Genomic DNA, 17,778 nt, shown 5'->3' with positions numbered 1-17,778 from the left:
AAGGACTGACTTTATCTAGGTTTTGCTGATAAGGAAACAGGCTTAGGAGGTTAAGTCACAACTCAGTAGAGCTGGAGGGAGGACCTGAGACTGGCTGTTCTGCCCCTGCATGAGTGGAGCCTGACTCCACTTGGAATCAGGGCAGGGGCTGTGACAGTTACCTGCTCAGGCCACTGGACAGCGTACAACACTGGCATTCATAAGGCCCTGTGAGGCTGGAGGAAACTGGTTCCCGGGCTGCAGCAAGGACACACAGAGCCAGTCACCTGTCTGCAGAACCTTGCTCAAGGTTACACACAGAGTGGGAGACCACTAGAACCCGCGCTGCTCACTCCAGGTCTAGAGCTCAGGGCCACGGGGGGAAGCAGGGTTGAAGGATGAACATGAAGCAGCCCGGGTACAGTGCCCTCCCCCACCTCCCTGTCCTCCAGGAGGCTCCCTAGGAGGCATGTATGTCCTCGACAGTGCAGGGTCATCAAAAGCCTAGGTGAGGCACTCAGCAAATGTCATCTCACAGATGGTGAATGGGGTCCCCAGGAAAGTGTGTGGAGACCAACATCCCAGGCAGAACCCTGGCATCAGTGCCTCTTCTCCCCTGCCAGTCACTCTGCCCCCCTGCAGAGAGGTGTAGCCAACAGCAGGGGGTGGAGTGGGGGTGGCAGCCTCTGATCTCTGCCTTGACTACTCCTAGAGAACTGGGAGAACAAAGCTGCCAAGTTCTAGAAGATGCTCGGCTCTGGCTGCTGCTCCGGGGCTCTTGGGTGTCTTGCAGGGCTTCAAAGCTGGGGGAGTGTGGCCGTCAGTGACTGCACCAGGAGTACCATTCTCTGTCCCTGTAAGATTCATCCCAGATGGGTAGGACCCAAAGCAAGGAGACAGGCAGGTGTTCTGTTCTGCCTTTGGTGCAGAAGCCATTAAACTGGAGCCGAGACTTTGGGTTTTCTTGGAAAGGAGAGAGCATTAGATGGGGAGTCAGGGCCCCAACATCCATACCCAGGTGGGGCAGGGGGTTGAGAACCTTAAAGAGGTAATCAATGTAAAAATGAGGTCATATAGATGAGCCCTAAGGACTAACGTCCTTATAGAAAAAGGAAATTGAGACTCACACAGACCAAGGAGTGACCAAGTGAGGACACAGCAAGAAGGTCCAAGCCAAGGAGAGAGGCCTCAGAAGAAACCAACCCTGCTGACACCTTGATATTGGACTTCTATCCTCCAGAACTGGGAGAAAACACACATTTCTGTGATTAAGCCACCCGATTTGTAGTATTCTGTCAGGACAGTCTGAGCAAACTAATAAACGGGCCTCGTCCCTGGGGGCCATTTATGGGCATCCTTTGAAAACAATTTAATATCATTGTGAAAGAGCCCTACTGGTCAGCAGGAATTCACCCAGAAGAATGGAAGAGGGCAATGCTGATGGGTCTGAGGCAAGTGAATACATCCACATGTCGACCCACCTGTGCCACCTTGCAAAGTAGGCCAGGTGGAGACCCTGTGCAATAAATGTGGTCAAATTGGCAAGTGAGGGCCTATGTCAACCTTGGTAGGCATGACTTGTTCCCCACAGGATGGGAACATTTTTCCTTTCTCAGAGGCCATAAAAACCTAAGCTGATAGAAGAAAAACAGACCAAAGCACATTTTTGTTGTGTGTTTTTCTTTAAGAAGCAAAATCAAAGTATACAGGCTTCTGCCCTCCCCCTACTCCATTACCCCAATCCATCCCCCATCAGTCCCAGCCTGGACAACTTTGTGGTCAAGCACCCAACATCACACTGAAGCTCAGGCTGTATTCTTCAGGGCGCTGGTTGTTCGGGTGGAGGTGTCTAGGAGCAGAGGGCACTGCCCCAGCCCCAACTCCAGCCAGGGAGGCCACCAACTATCTGTTTCAAACACTACTTCCATGAAAGACATCACTTGGAAAAAGGATCCTTGGCTAAAGGAAACCTTGTAAACCACTGGTGTTGTAAATGAGGAGGGCACCCACTCTACAGGCCTGATTCCTAGCTACAAGGGGACAGGCAAGGCCATTAGTAGAAGATGCTCAGGTGGCCCCCCTCCAGATCTTCCTGCCAAAGTTCAGGGCAGCCACTGAGCTGCAGGTCTGAGCTCTGGAGAGGGGTTTCATCACTGAAGTGGAAGGTGGGGCCTGGTCCCTGGTCCTCCGAGCTGGGGAGCACCTCCACACCATGGCTCCAGTATTCCCACTGGGTGGGAGGCTGGAGTCTCTGGCAGGCCGGCCCAGGCAGGAGGGGTGGGGTTTCTGGCAACACACAGGACTCTGAAGACACAGAGATACCCTGCAAAAGAGACAAGAGCAACTGGTTGGTGGGCTACTGTCTGATGCCCTGAGATCTCGAACCTGCATGCTTCCCAGAGTGTAGCTGGCAGGTTCTGAACAGCCCTGGCATCCCGAATGCAGTGAAGCAAAGTGGTTAAGTGTGTCCCCTCTGGAAATACACTGCCAGAGTTCAAGTCCCAGCTTCGCTACTCACTAACTCCAAGAATGCTGAGAACCTCTTTTCGTCTCAGTTTTCTCATCTGCAAAATGGGGCAGAATGAGTCCATTTATGTACAAAGGATGGTGCTGGAAACATAGTAAGCATTCAATAATTTTGGTTATTAATATGCTGTTTTATGGGCCATGAGTTTCCTTCCTCTTGAAGGAAACATAAAGGTCACCCACTCAAAGCCCATCCATCAGGAAACCCCTAACCCTGGGGCCACGGGGTCTTCCTCTCTCCTCCCAGCCCTTATTGGAGCATTTGGACCCTGGACCCTGCAATGTCCAGAGACCAGGATAGAAGGAGCAAGTCTGAGGGCTACTCCCTCTTCCAGAGGGTGTGGTGGTGGCCTTAACTCCTCAGGGTTCCCACCTCTTTCCTCAAAGAGGTTAGAGCCCTCTCTATCCTCCCAGCTTCTGTCAGCCCTAACCAGGGTTGAATTAGATAATAGGGATCTAAAAAAGTAAGGATCGCTGCTGACTAGAACCTACCCACACCGTCTATTTCCAACTGCAGTCTAGGGACGGTACCTGATATACCGCAGCCCGCTCCGCGGCGACGGGGGGCGGCGCCCAGGGCGTGGCCTGAGTCCGGGGCTCCGGGGCTGTCTGTGTTCCAGAACGGGCTGGGAGCGGTGTCCAAAGGGCCGTGTCGGGGGCCTTCCCTTGGGACACCTGCGGAAGCGACTGAATCCCAGGGCAGTAAGGGGAGGAGACCCAGGGACCCACGTCGGGGACCCTGCTTCCCAAGTGTTTGGGAGCCGCTGGGGCTACGGGACCGGCAGGAGGGGACCCCCAGGAGCCCTCGATGGGGGTGGTTGTGCCCAGGTCCCGGCCGCGCGTCTGCGCCTGCGCGGGGCCGCCGTCTGGGCAGAGCGGGCATCCCCGAGGGAGCGCCGCATCGCTGTGTCGCTGGCGCCGGCGCCGCAGGCTCTCCTCGCTGAGGCCCAGTACGGCTGACAGGTGGCCGATGTAGCGGATGGCCAGGCGCAGCGTCTCGATCTTGGTCAAGGTCTGGCCGGCGGGCGCCACGGACGGCGGCAGAAAGCGGCGCAGCTCGTGCAGGGCGCGGGCGAGCGTGCGCATGCGCAGCTTCTCGCGCTCGCTGGCGCTCTGCCGCTGCCCGCCTGCGGGTCTGCACCGCGCTGGTCCCGGCGCCGTCGGGGCGGCCTCTGCGGCGTGGGCGCCGCGGGCTGGGGGCGTGGGCTGCGAGGTACCTCGGGCGGCGTCGCAGGGGCACGAGCCCGACGAATCCGAGGAAGAGGCCGGGGACGTGGAGTCCGAGTGTCCGGCCCAGCCCCAACCTTGTGATAAGATCCAATGGTCGAGGGTCTGCAGAGGAGGGGACTGGGCCATGGCCGGCCGCGGGCTCCGGGAGGCTTGGGCCGGCCACCTCCAGCCCCGAGCTTTTATCTGGACCAAAGGTGCAAGGTGGCCCCCCGCCAGGTTACAGAGAGGTGTCAAAACCCACAGAGCCCAGGGAAGGTCTGGGCAGGGGGGGCCCTGGGAAAGCAGGCCCATTTGCGGAGGTGTGGATTCTGACTCCTCAGGGGCTCTAATGGAGGCCCCTACAGCCCGGGAAGTGTGGGAGGGACAATTCGCATCTGGATGGAGCTGCTAAGCTTCTCACCAGGTTCCCCACCCACCCCGCCCTGTCCACTGCCCACGGGTGAGTGCTCGGGAATACTACGGTGGGCAGTGCCATCGTCTGCGGGCGCCCAAGGTGTCTCTCAAGTGATTCATGGACCCCTGTAAAGAGTGGCCGCCTCTCTCATCACCAGGCTCCGGGGTGGAGGGCTGTGCCAGGTAACTTACACCCTGTGCTTACAAGTGTGCCTATAGGACAAGTCCGGACGGTCCTGCCAGCAGTAATGGAGGCGGCGGGACATACAGGTGGACCCTTCCCGGGTTCTTTGGAACTTGCACTTGTTGACTTGCTATGTGACACATAGAAAATCATCTCACTGCCCACAGTTCATTTCTGTTCCTGAAAAAATAGAACATAGCAGCCTGGAGAAGAATGAATGCGATGCAGTGGGTGAAGAAATGGGGGAAGATGAGCCCCTCTCCAAAGCCCGCCAGAGTCAGGCCTTCGTTTGCTGTGTGACTGGGCAAGTGACTTAACTCTCCTGAGGCTCAAGTTTCCTCATTCTCAGCAATAATAAAAATACCCACCACCTGGGACGGTTGCTGGTACTAAGTGGAACCATCCGGGGAACCACTTAGTGTGGACCTGGCAAGAGAGCTGAGTGTTTGGTGCTGTCAATTTATAAAGAAAGTACTTACATTTCAAGATGCTTGTAGGCATTATTCATGTAATTCATGTTTATTTGTCAACTGGTAAATGTCAGGCACACCAGGGTGAACGAGCTAGCTGTGTTCTTTGCTGTCATGAGATTTCAGTTTTGTGGAGAGACACATAAACAGGCCATTATATAATTAGTAGGCCCACCACTAACTGGCTGTGTGCTCCATCAGAGTTCTTAACCTATCTGAGCCTTCTGCTCCATAAAAACAGAAATAATAATTACATATCTACTCACAGACAGGCTCATCTGGTTTGAGCAAGGCTCACCAGCTAGAGCACGGGGTCACTGGCTTGACCATGGGATCATAGACATGACCCCATGGTTGCTGGCCTGAGCCCAAGGGTTGCTGGCTTGAAGCCCAAGATCGCTGGCATGAGTGCAAGGTCACTGGCTTGAGCAAGATGTCACTCACTCTGCTGTAGCCACCCCCCATCCCCCTGATCAAGGCACATATGAGAAAGCAACCAATGAACAACTAAGGTGCCTCAACAAAGAATTGATGCTTCTCATCTCTCTCCCTTCCTATCTGTCCCTCTTTCTGTCTTTATCTCTGTCACAAAAAATAAAAATAAAAAAATTTAACTTTTAGGACAAATTACATAACGAATACAGTCTCTTTGTAAGAAATGGAAACATTAGAGATAAAGCTGGAGTCCCTGTAATCCCTCCCCAAAAGTAACAGCTATTTCGTGTTGGCAGGTATCCTTCCAGACCTGGTCCATGCATTCACTTCAATCAACATGTATCCTTAGAAGACGCATAGTATAAAGGAGGCAACATACCAGCCTATAACTTGTTCTTTTTTTCATTCAGCAGCATATATTAGCGCTTCCCTGGCAGGACATATTTAACACATAGTTGGTCATAGTTGATTTCAATGTTCATCCATTTCAGTCATAGAGGATAATTTTAATTGGGGGAGGAAATGTGGCAGGAGGTACAGATAGACCTTTAATGATGAAATTACTGGCTCTGGCTGGTGGCTCATTGGATAGTGTTGGCCCTGTGTATGGACATCCCAGGTTTGATTCCTGGTCAGGGCACACAGGAGAAGCACCTGTCTGCTTCCTTACCCCTCCCCACCCCCCTCCCCCTTTTTTCCTCTCTTCACCTCCCACAGCTAGTGGCTCGATTAGTCTGAGTGTTGGTCCTGGGTGCTGTGGAAAGCTTGGTTAATCTCAATATCAGCCCCAGACGAGGTTTCTGGGTAGATCCCACAGTCGGGGCACATGCAGGAGTCTGCCTCACTATCTTCCCTCCTCTCACCTAAAAAAAAAGGAAAGAAAGAAAAAGAATGAAATTACATAACTTTCTCCTCAGAACTTATTATTGGAGGAAAGATATTTATGTTACCATCGTAACATTATGATGAAGTAACAATTGACCTGGAATCATGTTGCTTCAGGCAGCTGTTGTTCGGTTTGTTATAGCTGCTGTAAATGAGAAGAGGAGACTTCAATTTATCCCTAACACAAAAAGAAGATTGAATTGAGCTCTGGCCAGTTGGTTAGAGCATCATACCAGTATGCCAAGGTTGTGGGTTTGATCCCCGGTCAGGGCACATACAAGAATCAAACAAAGAATACATAAATAAGTGGAACAACAAATTGATGTTTCTCTCTTTCTCTCTCTCTCTCTCTCTCAATCAATAATGATAGTTTTTTTAAAAGATGAAATCGGGCTAATCATGCCTATTATCACACAAGCTTTCTTTGGAAAGAAGCAGTTAGTTATGCAACATTTCATGACTGAAAAGGGTTTAAACCAAGGTTAAAAAAATACTACTTTTCCCTGAGGGCAGTGTGGATTTAGAAAACATTCTGTCCTACACTATTGAGATTGAAATAATGGCAAATGCAAGTAAATCATCATTTATTCATCCAAAGCTGCACAGTGCTATAAAACTCTGACAAATTGTACCATCAAGGAATTTATATACATGGATTGACAGTTGAAAAAAAATTCATCAGATTTCATATATATTTCTGGATCCAGATTCTGAAGTTTCAGGTTAATGGAGTGTTGATCTTGAGCTTTCCAGCCCACCTTTTAAAAAAATTTTTTTTAATTTATTCATTTTAGAGAGGAGAGGGAGAGACAGAGAGAGAGAGAGGGGAGAGACAGAGAGAAAGAAGGGGGGGAGGAGCTGGAATCATCAATTCCTATATGTGCCTTGACCAGGCAAGCCCAGGGTTTCGAACCGGCGACCTCAGCATTTCCAGGTCAACGCTTTTTTTATCCACTGCGCCACCACAGGCCAGGGCAGCCCATCTTTTTAACGGCTGTATAATATTCTACAGCATGCTCACACCATAGTCCCTTATTGATGTACCTTTGGCATGTTTTTAGTTTGGGCCAAACAGTGCTGGCTTGTGTACAGGTAGCTAGATTTGGAGTGATGAAGTAGCCTTGTGATCTTTAGGAAGGTTCCAAATACCTGGAATTATTCTTCTTCTCTCCCATCCTGCCCCCACCCATCAGAGCCAGTCTGGAGGGATTTCCTGTGAAAGGATTTGAATGATGGGAGTCCACCCAGCACAGAATCCTGTGTGGTTTTTCCTCTCTGGGATAGCTTGGCCTTCTGTCTTGGTTTGGGCTAGTCCAGAGCCTGTGCCTTAGACTGACTGGGATGTCTGAGTATAAGTTTTGGAAAGTGGAGCGCTGAGCCTGGATTGCTGTGGCCCCTGGCTCTTCACTGGACCTTGAAGCCAGATTCTGCAGCCCTGGGGCATACTGTTTGCCAGCCCCACTCACCAGTGGGAAGCTGAAGTACATCTCTCATGGGCCTCCATTTTGTACAGGGAAGTAGTGTAGCTTAATGGTTAGGAGGCCAGACTGTGTCTCAAACCCAGAAAGACCTGGATTTTACAGCCTTAGCTCCATGCTTTACCAGCTGAGGAAGTAGGTGGTGCCTGGATCCAGGAAACATGGTCAATAGAATGTTCACGACTGGCAGGGACTTCTATTTGTCCACACGTCATTTTTCATAGACTCTCTTCTTCTTTCTTCCTTAGTAATAGTACCCTGTATTATTGTGGATGGTTATATGCCCAGCTAAAAACCTGCAGTTCCCAGCCTCTTACAAATGGACTGACCAATGAAATGTTAGTGGAAGTAGTGGATGGGGTTTCTAGGAAAGCTCTTTAAAGCAGGGAGGCTTGCTTCTGTGGCTCTAAGTACTAATATTTTCTACCCAGAAAACATGTGATGGCTATAGCAACCAGTCACACACTAAGGAGGGTGGGGCAGAAAGAGTCCCAAGGCATTGGTGACAACAGTGAAGCCACACTAACCCAGGACTATCTACCCCTGTGTTTCTTTCTTTCTTTCTTTTCTTTTTTTTTTTTGTATTTTTCTGAAGTTGGAAACGGGGAGGCAGTCAGATAAGACTCCCGCATGCACCCGACTGGGATCCACCTGGCATGCCCACCAGGGGGCGATGCTCTGGCCATCTGGGGAGTTGCTCTGTTGCAACCAGAGCCATTCTAGCGACTGAGGCAGAGGCCAGAGGCCATAGAGCCATCCTCAGTGCCCGGGCAAACTTTGCTCCAATGGAGCCTTGGCTGCGGGAGGGGAAGAGAGAGACAGAGAGGAAGGAGAGGGGGAGGGGTGGAGAAGCAGATGGGCGCTTCTCCTGTGTGCCCTGGCCAGGAATAGAACCCGGGACTCCTGCACGCCAGGCCGATGCTCTACCACTGAGCCAACCAGCCAGGGCCTACCCCTGTGTTTCTTTAATGCAAGAGAACGTGAACCACCCACCTTCAGTCATTAGCATTTTGGGTACGTGCTGTGAGCAGCTGACACAGTTTCTGTCCACAGAATAAAGAATTTCCTTGGAGATTTCTGTGAACAGATGGGGCCATGTGAGCTGGATGATTGTTAAATTTAGTGAATTCATAGCATTCTTTGTTCCCACAGATGAATGGATGAATGTTCACCTAGAGGAACGTCCCTAGGTAGGTGCCACCAGCTCTATCCCCAGTCTTGTCATGGGCAGGATTATGATATTAAGTGAAGCTATCAACTGCTCTGATGTAGGGTAAGATCCTAACCCAAGAAGTGAACTGGGTAACAGCCAGGAGATAAAGAGATCCTGCCAGGCTGGAAGAACCCATCAGATGAAATGTGGAATCGACAGAGCCCTGTGTGTTCTCCCCCTAAGTTCAGGGTCAGGGGGCATCGTGTAACCAGCAGCACACTTGGAAAGGGCATGGCAGTCATTGCCTTCCAGGCGTCAAGGGCATGAGAAATGTGATCCCCTTCCCACAAACAACAAACAAGGTCTTCCACCATGGAGGCTGGTCTCTTATTCCCCAGGCAGGGTGGGCCATACCCAGAGAAAGTGGCCAAACCTGGGGGCTACAGTTTAAGGGGAGGAAGTCTGGTGAGGGGACTTGAAGCCAGATCACTAGAGAGATAGCTAAAGGCCTGACCAGGTGGTGGAGCAGTTGATAGAGCATTGGCCAGGGATGCTGAGGACCCAGGTTCAAAACCTCGAGGTTGTCGGCTTGAGCGTGGGCTCACTGGCTTAAATATGGGGTCTTCGGCTTGAGCGTGGGATTATAGACATGACCCCATGGTCGCTGGCTTGAGCCCAAAGGTCTGTGGCTTGAAGCCCAAGGTCACTAGCTTAAGCCCAAAGTCGCTGGCTTGAGCAAGGGGTCTCTGGCTCAGCTAGAGCTCCCTGGTCAAGGCACGTATGAGAAAGCAATCAATGAACAACTAAGGTGCCACAACAAAGAATTGATGCTTCTCATCTCTGTCCCTTTCTGTCTGTCTGTCTGTTTGTTTCTCACTAAAAAAGAAAAAAATAGCTGAACAACTCAGGAGTGCTTTGTCCAAAAAGAAAAAAATGAGATGTGATGTTGTCTTCAGATACTTGAAGGGGAATACTCCAGGGAGAATCTGAAGAACTTCCTAAGGTCAGAGGGGCTGTCTTGGGAGTGGGTAGCCTGTTCCTGGAGCTGATCAAGAAGAGGCGGAAGACTACACGGTGGGCACACACAGTGCAGTGGAAGGCTGCCACCGCCTCTGCCCACCTGACAAGCTCCATCAAACAGGGAGTTGGAGCTGACGATCCTGAGGTACCTTGAGAGCCGAAGCCAAGAATCAGGGAGAGGATGGCAGAGGCTGCCTCGGGCTCTGGGCAGTCTCTGTGGAGGAGCCACAGGGGACTGTTCAAGGGGTCTTGGGCGGGGGAGTACATGAGACCTCACAGATGCTTCATCCCCACCCTCCTCCATGTCTGAGGCTCCAGCTCAGCTTTGCCTGTTCTGGGGCTGGAACCACTAGGCCACCTCCACCTTTGGCTGAGTTTGCCTGTGTGGCACCAGTTATCTTGGCACTGTGAGATTGGCAGTCCCCACGTCAGTATACCTGTTATATAGGTGAGGACACTGAGGCCTCCATGCCATCATCCCCTTGCCAGGACTTTGCCCCCGACCACCAGTCAGATGAGAAGGGCCAGCAGACCTGGCGCTGTCAGGGACTCTGGGAGGGGCTCTGGGCAGGCCTGCTTTGGGTGGCTGAGCGCAGGCCTCCCCATTTGTTCGCCCGCAGCCCCAGTCCTGCACCTACTCTTTCTCCCGGGTGGGCAGTGCAGGGCCTCTGGGAGCAGGTCCAAGGCTGGAGCCAGGCTATGGCCTGGCCTCTACCCTCTAGGTCCTTTCCCTTCCAGGTCCTGGGGCAGGCAGGCTGTGGGGACACGGGAGGGGAGGAGGGAGGCAGGCTGTGTGGGGGCTGCAAGGGCCATGTGGTATTCTCATTACCAGCGAGCAGCGAGGGCCAGCCCAGCCTCCCCCTTGGCCACTGGGGCTGCCTTCACACCTTCGCTCTGCCTGTTGACACAGGGTTGCCTCCTCCAGGGCAGAAGGTGTCGACTTGGGAACAAGGGTGTGCAGGGGCCTCCAAAACAGCCTGGCAGCAGGCCCCCTCAGAAACCCTGGAATGCTCGTCTGGGGTAGGGGTGGGAGACTCCAGGTCTCCACCCTGAAGGACCCAGGGAAAAGGCAGTTTCTATGTCCCTGGGATGGCGAAGGAAGAAGTGAGGGAGGACAGGGGGCCTATATGAGCTCCTAACTTCAGAAGCCCTGAGTTAGTCTGCCCAGAAACTCCCTGGACCAGGTGTTGGTGCGTGATTCTGGGCGCAGCTAGGGGAGCCTGATGATTAGGCTGTGCCAGGCAGAGCACCGTTAGTGTCACTGGGAGGCCCAGAGACTGACAGCCACGAGGACAAGGTCACAAAGCAGGTGCTGGGAATGGAGCTCTGCTGACCTGGCCTCAGACTGCCTGTCTTCCCAGAGCTTCTGCAATGTAAGTGCCCAGTGTGTGCCTGCATAGCCATTCAGGGCTCAAACCCAGGTCCCTGGCCTGCTGTTCTGCCCTTGCTCAGATGGGGAAACCAGGCCTGAGAAGTCCCATCATTTGCTTAAGGTCCCTTGGAGTCAGGATTTGAACCCACCGAGGCTATGCACCACACTATTGGGAAACACCACCGGGGTGGTGGGGGCAAGGCTCCAGGGAGGATGAGTTTGCTGCCCTCTGGGAACTCGAGCTGGAGGAGGAGAAAGAGGAGCAAGTTGACTCTGAGTCTGCAGTCGCCTTGTGTGCTGGAGCCCAAGGGTGACAGAGGTGCCCCCTGGCTCATCATCAAGGTGGGTTGCAGAAGGAAAGGAAGGACCTTAAATTATGGATTTTCCTCCAAGTGGAGGTAGGGCATTCCTGGCAGCAGTGAAAGGTGTGAACCCAACTCTAGAAGTGGGGAGGCCCAGGGCAATGCCAAGCAGGCCGGGACCCCAGGAAAGGGATGGGGAGGAGTGGAGGAGCAGATAGGAGCTGGCAATCCTGTTGAGTGAGGAGACTGGACTCAGGGAGGCAGATTCCACAGAAATTCTGAGGAGGGAGACTGTTGGAAGGTGAAGAGCTGGAGGCAGGGGTCAGATCAGGGCAAGGGCTATTGGAGGCAGGGCTCAGGAGAGGGTGGAGAACAGGCCTGGAGAGAATGTGGAGTAAGGGGGGAAGGATGTGGCCCCTGGAGGCTGGGCAAGAATAGGGGTGGAGTTGGGCACTGGGGGCCACAGGTATCCATGGAGCTGGGGCATGGAGGGAGCACCCTGCTTCTCTTTTAACAAGAAAGCTGAGCAAAGGAGGCTGGTGTGCAATGGCCTGCAGAGGCCCCATGGGTCCAGCTCCTGGGGCCTGCTAGGGGCAACTCCGGCCTAGAGCCAGCCGTGCCTGGGCTCAACCCCCCCTGAGCCTCAGTCTTGTCATCTATGAAATGGGTTTCCTTGCTGAGATGAGTAGGTTTGGCACCGTGTGTTCAACATGTGAGACTCCACAAGTCCTGTGTGCTGCCCCGCTGGAGAGCAATGGCCACCTGCAGTCCTGGAGCTCCTGGGAAGGACGCGGGGGGGGGGGGGAAGTGCGCGGTGCCCTCACCTGCTGGGACGCAGATAAGCTTGGGAGGGGTATGCAAAATCCTCCTCCCTCCCTTCCTTTTTCTTTTTCTTCCCTTTCTCCCTCCCTCCTTCCCTTCCTTTTTTTTCCTTTCCTTTACCAAAGCAATGAATGTTTGCTACAGAAAATGAGAAGATACAACTAAAAAGAAGGGAATTTAAATGCCCCCGGTTTTATCCATCTAAAGAGAACCACATTTACATGTTGGTCCATATTTCTGCAGCCCTGCAAATACACAAACATATACATACAGCTTTATGGAGATATAATTCACATACTGTTATGATGGGGCAGCAAGATAATGGACGTCTTGCCACACAATCACGAAGCCAAATTAGGAAATAGGGAGCCTTGATTAGCTAGCTATGCACGTGGACCACACGGAGGCTGAAGCCCTTTAAATCAATGCGGCATCGACTGCATTTTGGAGTTAGGTTTTATAGGTGGAATTACATACTGATTGAGGAATGGGGAGGGGAGAAAGTATAGCAGTAAAACGAAGTAGTGAAACAAGCTTTCTTACAATGTTTACCTACAGGGTAATTCAGGGAGGCACATTCTGAGAACACCTGCAACCTTGCAGAGCTGGCCCAAGGCCACAGTCTGGGAGACTGGCCTCCAGGCCAGGAATAGAAAGTTGTTTGTTTTCAGAAAAAGTAAATTCTGCTAAAAGTCTCTTTGTTTTAGAGAAAGTAAATTTTTTGCCAAAAATTATTCATGTTAAGAGCCTTTCTTTTCCACACTTCAATACCGTATGTAAAGACAGGAGCCGCCACCATGGCCATGCAGATGCAAGTTATCACTGGATTCGGGCAGATGGTAAAGGAACTGTGGAGCCCGAGGATGGTGGGCCATTCTGTTTATTAGAGTCTCCTAAGGGCGGACGAGCAAACAGGCAGGGAAGACGGCTTCCCTTTCTCTCAGGGCTCCCAAGCCCTGACTCAGTCTCCAATTCCACACCTGGACTCATTCTTCAGACTCACCCTCTGGACTCACAGCCCCACCAGCCGCAGCCGAGCTCCCACGCCCCTCAGCACTCTCCAGCAAAACAGGTGGGGCAGAAATACCCCTTCTCTGGCAACCAATCACTCCTCCCCATGGACAGGCAGTCTGCAATTCGCCCCCCTGAGGGCAAGCACCTGCAGCTTTCCACAGACTACACACACATGGGGCTGCCCCAATACCAGTGAGTAAATCTAAACACACTTGAAACACATTGTTTTGTTCAACACCATACATTCTGTTTAAAGTGTACAATAGTTTTTGAATATGACATTAAAGGTTTTTAGATTGTGATAAAATATATATAACATTAAAATGTCATCTTAACCATTTTAAGTGTGCAATTCAGTGGCATTTATTATGTTCACAATGTGTGTGACCATCACCACTTCTATTTCTAAATTTTATCACCTCAAGTAGAAATTCTCTTCCCCATTAAAAAACAACTTCCCCTTATCCACTTCCCCCAGCCCCTGGTAACCTCTAATCAGCTTCCTGTCATGAATTTGCCTATTGTAGGTACCTCCCATAAGTGGAATCATATAGTATTTTTCCTTGTGTCTGGCTTACTTCATTTAGCATAATGTCTTCAAGGTTCTTCTGCAATGTAGCATGTGTCCAAACTTCACTCCTTTTTGTGGCTGAATAATATTTCATTATATGGCTATACCACTTTTTAAAATTCATTCATCAGTTGATGGGACATTTGCTGTTTCTACCTTTTGGTTATTGCTGATAACCAGTGACTAATGCTGATGTGAGTGCGGCCTTACACTTATCTATTCTAGATCCTGCTTTCAAGTCCTTTGGGTATTTAAAGAGCACATTGTTTTGTGACCAATTTTTCTCACTGATATATTTAGATCATTTTCTGTATCAGGAGATGCTTTTTTTTTCTTGTAGAGAGAGAGAGTGAGAAGCATTAACTTGAAGTTACTTCACTTTAGTTGCTCATTGATTGCTTCTCATATATGCCCTGTTGGTGAGGGTGGGCGGGGGTGGTGTGGTGTGTGTGACTCAAGCTGAGCCAGGGACCCTGTGCTCAAGCCAGGAACCTTGGTTTCAAACCAGCGACTTTAGGCTCAAGCCACAATGACCTTGGTGTAAGGCCAGAGGCCACCGCCATGACCATGCAGGTTCTCATTGATTTGGGCAGATAGTAAAGGAACAGTGGAGGCAGAAAGTGGTGGGCCATTCTGTTTATTAAAGTCTTATAATAGCAGATGAGCAAACAGGCCCTTCGGAATCACAAGCCCCCACCAGCCTCAGCACCCCCAGCCAAACATGCTGGGCCAAAATCTCTTTCTCTCTCTGAGTTCTCTAGCAAAACAGGCTAGGGGAAAAACCCCTTCTCCAGCAAACAATAGCAAATAATGGCCTCTCCCAAGCAGGAAGGCGATCTGTAATTTGCAATCTGCCGTCCTGAGGGCAAGCACTTGCAGCCTTCCATAGACTATACACTCATGGCACTGCCCCCACGCCAATGCAAAATACAAGCGAGCAAACCTAACTCACTTGTTTACCCAACACATTGAGATCATGTTGCTGATCCCACACTCAAGCTAGTGATCTTGAGGTTTTGAACCAGGGACCTCAGCATTCCAGGTCAGTGCTCTATCCATTACACCAACACCTGTCAGGCCAGTAGATTTACTTCTGAATCAAAAGTTTGAGGGCCTGCCTGTACTTCAAGGTGTAGCGGTAACAGTTTAGTAACACATGCTTTAGTATACACTGATATGCCTTAAAGTACATCCTTGTATTTCCAATTTTAAAAATAGTTTCATTTGTCCATTAACATAGTTTTATTTTTATTATTATTTTAAAGTATTTTTTAAGTCTTTATTCATTTTTTAGAGAGGAGAAAGAGAAGGGGGAGGAGCAGGAAACATCAACTCCCATACGGGCCTTGACTGAGTAAGCCCAGGGTTTTGAACCAGTGACCTCAGCATTCCAGGTTGACGCTATATGCACTGTGCCACCACAGGCAAGGCCAACATACAGTTTTAAACTATGCAATATCCTTGTCAAAAATTTAAGCATTACAGATAAGATTAAAGGCTTCCTTGACTGTGCTTCAGAGCCCAGACCTGCCCTTCCCCTGCCAAATAAGTCCTGGTAGGTTATTATAAATTTTTTTAATTTTTATTTATTTATTTTACAGAGACAGAGAGAGAGTCATAGAGAGGGATAGATAGGGACAGACAGACAGGAACAGAGAGAATGAGAAGCATCAATCATCAGTTTTTCTTTGCAACACCTTAGTTGTTCATTGATTGCTTTCTCATATGTGCCTTGAGTGTGGGCCTTCAGCAGACTGAGTAACCCCTTGCTCAAGCCAGCGACCTTGGGTCCAAGCTGGTGAGCTTTGCTCAAACCAGATGAGCCCGTGCTCAAGCTGGCGACCTTGAGGTCTCGAACCTGGGTCTTCCACATCCCAGTCTGACACTCTATCCACTGCACCACCACCTGGTCAGGCAGTTATTATGGATTTTATGAATACTGAGGCCTTAGTCCGTGCTCTTACAAGTAAACCTTTATAAAATTCATGGTGTCATTCAATGACTGTCTATGTAGGGTGTTTTTTTAGATTCTTATGTTTTGCTTATATCAACTGTGTCACATGGAGTGGTGTTTTTCTGCAACTTGGTTCTGTCACTTAGCAGTATGTCTTCACCTGTATGTTAAATCTTTTCTAATCAGGATGAAGTCCTGTCAGGGGAACTGCTTGGCTGAGGGTACATGGAGGCTGTTCTGAAGCCTCCAGCCAGCCCCAGGGAGCCTCAGAGGTGGGTACCTGGTTATAGGTGGCTGGAAGCACACGCCAGCACACAGCACACGGGGTGGCTTACTGGTGTGACTGCCTGTGCCAGGCACTGACCATGCATGCCCAGGGCCTGGGCTGGGGGATGACCTCCAAGGGTGAAGAAAACTTTATTGGCTCAGGCCAAGGGTTGCATTCAGGAATTTTCTTGGTGGGGGACCCTCCAGAGCTGAGGACTGAGTTCATCCTATCCTCAGTTTGGGCCTATACTCAGTATTGATCGTGTAAGATCCTTCTGTTTGATTTACTATCTAGTCAGCTTAAGCTCTATCCACTTCCTCTAGATATTCCCCACCTGTCCAGGGACATCCTGTCCTCCAGCCCCTGACAAAGGAGGCTGCCCAGCAGCTCCTCACTCCCCCAGGCCCTGTGTGGGCATTCCAGCTCAGTCTAGGAGCCCCACTCTGCTTTTAGTTGTGTCTAAAGTCAGGTCCCTCTGGGGAGTTGGGGTGGGGTGCGGGAAGGAGGCCTGGAGCTGGGTGGGGGCCAGAGCATCCCAGTGGCCTGGTGTGGGAGCCCAGGCTAGGCTTCCAGGCTGGCCTTGTATTACTACCTCCCCCTCCTGCCAGGACCGATCGCTGCCCTGGCACCGCACTGAGCAGTCAGTGAGGGCACGGGCAGGGCTAGAAGGGGCCGGAAACCTGTACATCCTGCTTGGAGAGAGTTCCGTCCTGTGCTTTCTGGAAGGGCTGGTGTTGCATGTCCCCCAAGTTGGCAGCTGAGCTGGGTCTGCAGATCCTCACGAGGGAGCTGACAAGGGCGCAGAGCCCAAGGTCTCCCTGCCCAGAGTTTCGGTCAGCTTGTGGGTTGACTCTTTTCCAATCTTTGTTCCAGGGGTGTGAATAGGGAAGGGGAGAAGGGACCTGAGCTCTGCTTGTCCCCATCCCTCCTGAGCCAGTCCTCTTATCCTCTCTCCTCTCAGCTCCGTCTTGCTTTGCCTCTCTATACATAGATGTGTGTTTTTTCCCAGTGGACAGATGAGCAAACTGGGGTTCAGAGAAGGCAAGTGGCCTGTCAGTGTCACAGAGGCCATCACGCTGGCGCTGAACCAGCTTCACCCACTTGTTAATCCAGCCCCAGCATCTCTGATGTGTCTACTTAGCTCTGGGCGCCCAGCACTCCCACCCTGCACTGGCCTGCGCTCCAGGAAAAAGGCCTCTACGGGGTTAGAAGTATGTCTGCCCTTTCTGCATCGCAAGATCCCAGGCAGCTAGGTAGCGCCCTCTGCTGTCTATGAATGGCAATGCAAGGACACAGCATATTCTGTACACCTACCTATCCATACACTGTATCCTGTGTGTGTGACTCAGGGGTCCGCACTGTGGCCTGATACGGATGCTTTCTGACCAAGGCATTCAGAGCTCCCAGGACATATCAGCAGGCAAATTGGGAGTCCCTGCTCCATTCTACAATTGGAGAAACACAGGTCCAGTGTGACAGGTTTCCCCACTTTACACCTCAGTTTTCCCACCTTTCACTGTAAAGCTTTGAACCCCCCACCCCATGTACCCAGATGAAGCAAAGGAATAACATATGACTTCCCTAAGGAGAGAGGTGCTGTCTACTGGCCCAGCTTTCTCAGCCTGGCTCCCAGAACCACAGAGATTCCAGCCCTTCTCTGATCCTTCCCCGGAATTCGCCAAATCTCTTCTTTCTTCCCACCCCCTCCCTCCTCATCACCCC

General features: G+C 51.2%; 1 protein-coding gene across 1 annotated transcript; it reads right to left on the bottom strand.

The window, feature by feature from the left end:
• Window positions 1–1,660: 1,660 nt before the first annotated feature.
• MESP2 (mesoderm posterior bHLH transcription factor 2) lies at window positions 1,661–3,861 on the bottom strand. Its single transcript, XM_066239076.1, has 2 exons — window positions 3,037–3,861; window positions 1,661–2,302 (listed from the first exon to the last, which is right to left on the bottom strand). The coding sequence occupies exons 1-2, from the start codon at window positions 3,859–3,861 to the stop codon at window positions 2,033–2,035; spliced, it is 1,095 nt and encodes a 364-aa protein (XP_066095173.1). The 3' UTR covers window positions 1,661–2,032.
• Window positions 3,862–17,778: the final 13,917 nt, after the last annotated feature.

This window comes from Saccopteryx bilineata, chromosome 7 (genome assembly GCF_036850765.1).
Source record: "Saccopteryx bilineata isolate mSacBil1 chromosome 7, mSacBil1_pri_phased_curated, whole genome shotgun sequence".
In the NCBI taxonomy this organism is placed as follows: Eukaryota; Metazoa; Chordata; class Mammalia; order Chiroptera; family Emballonuridae; genus Saccopteryx; species Saccopteryx bilineata.
Note: the sequence above shows the minus strand (reverse complement) of the source record. Positions and strands in the feature narration are given on the sequence as shown.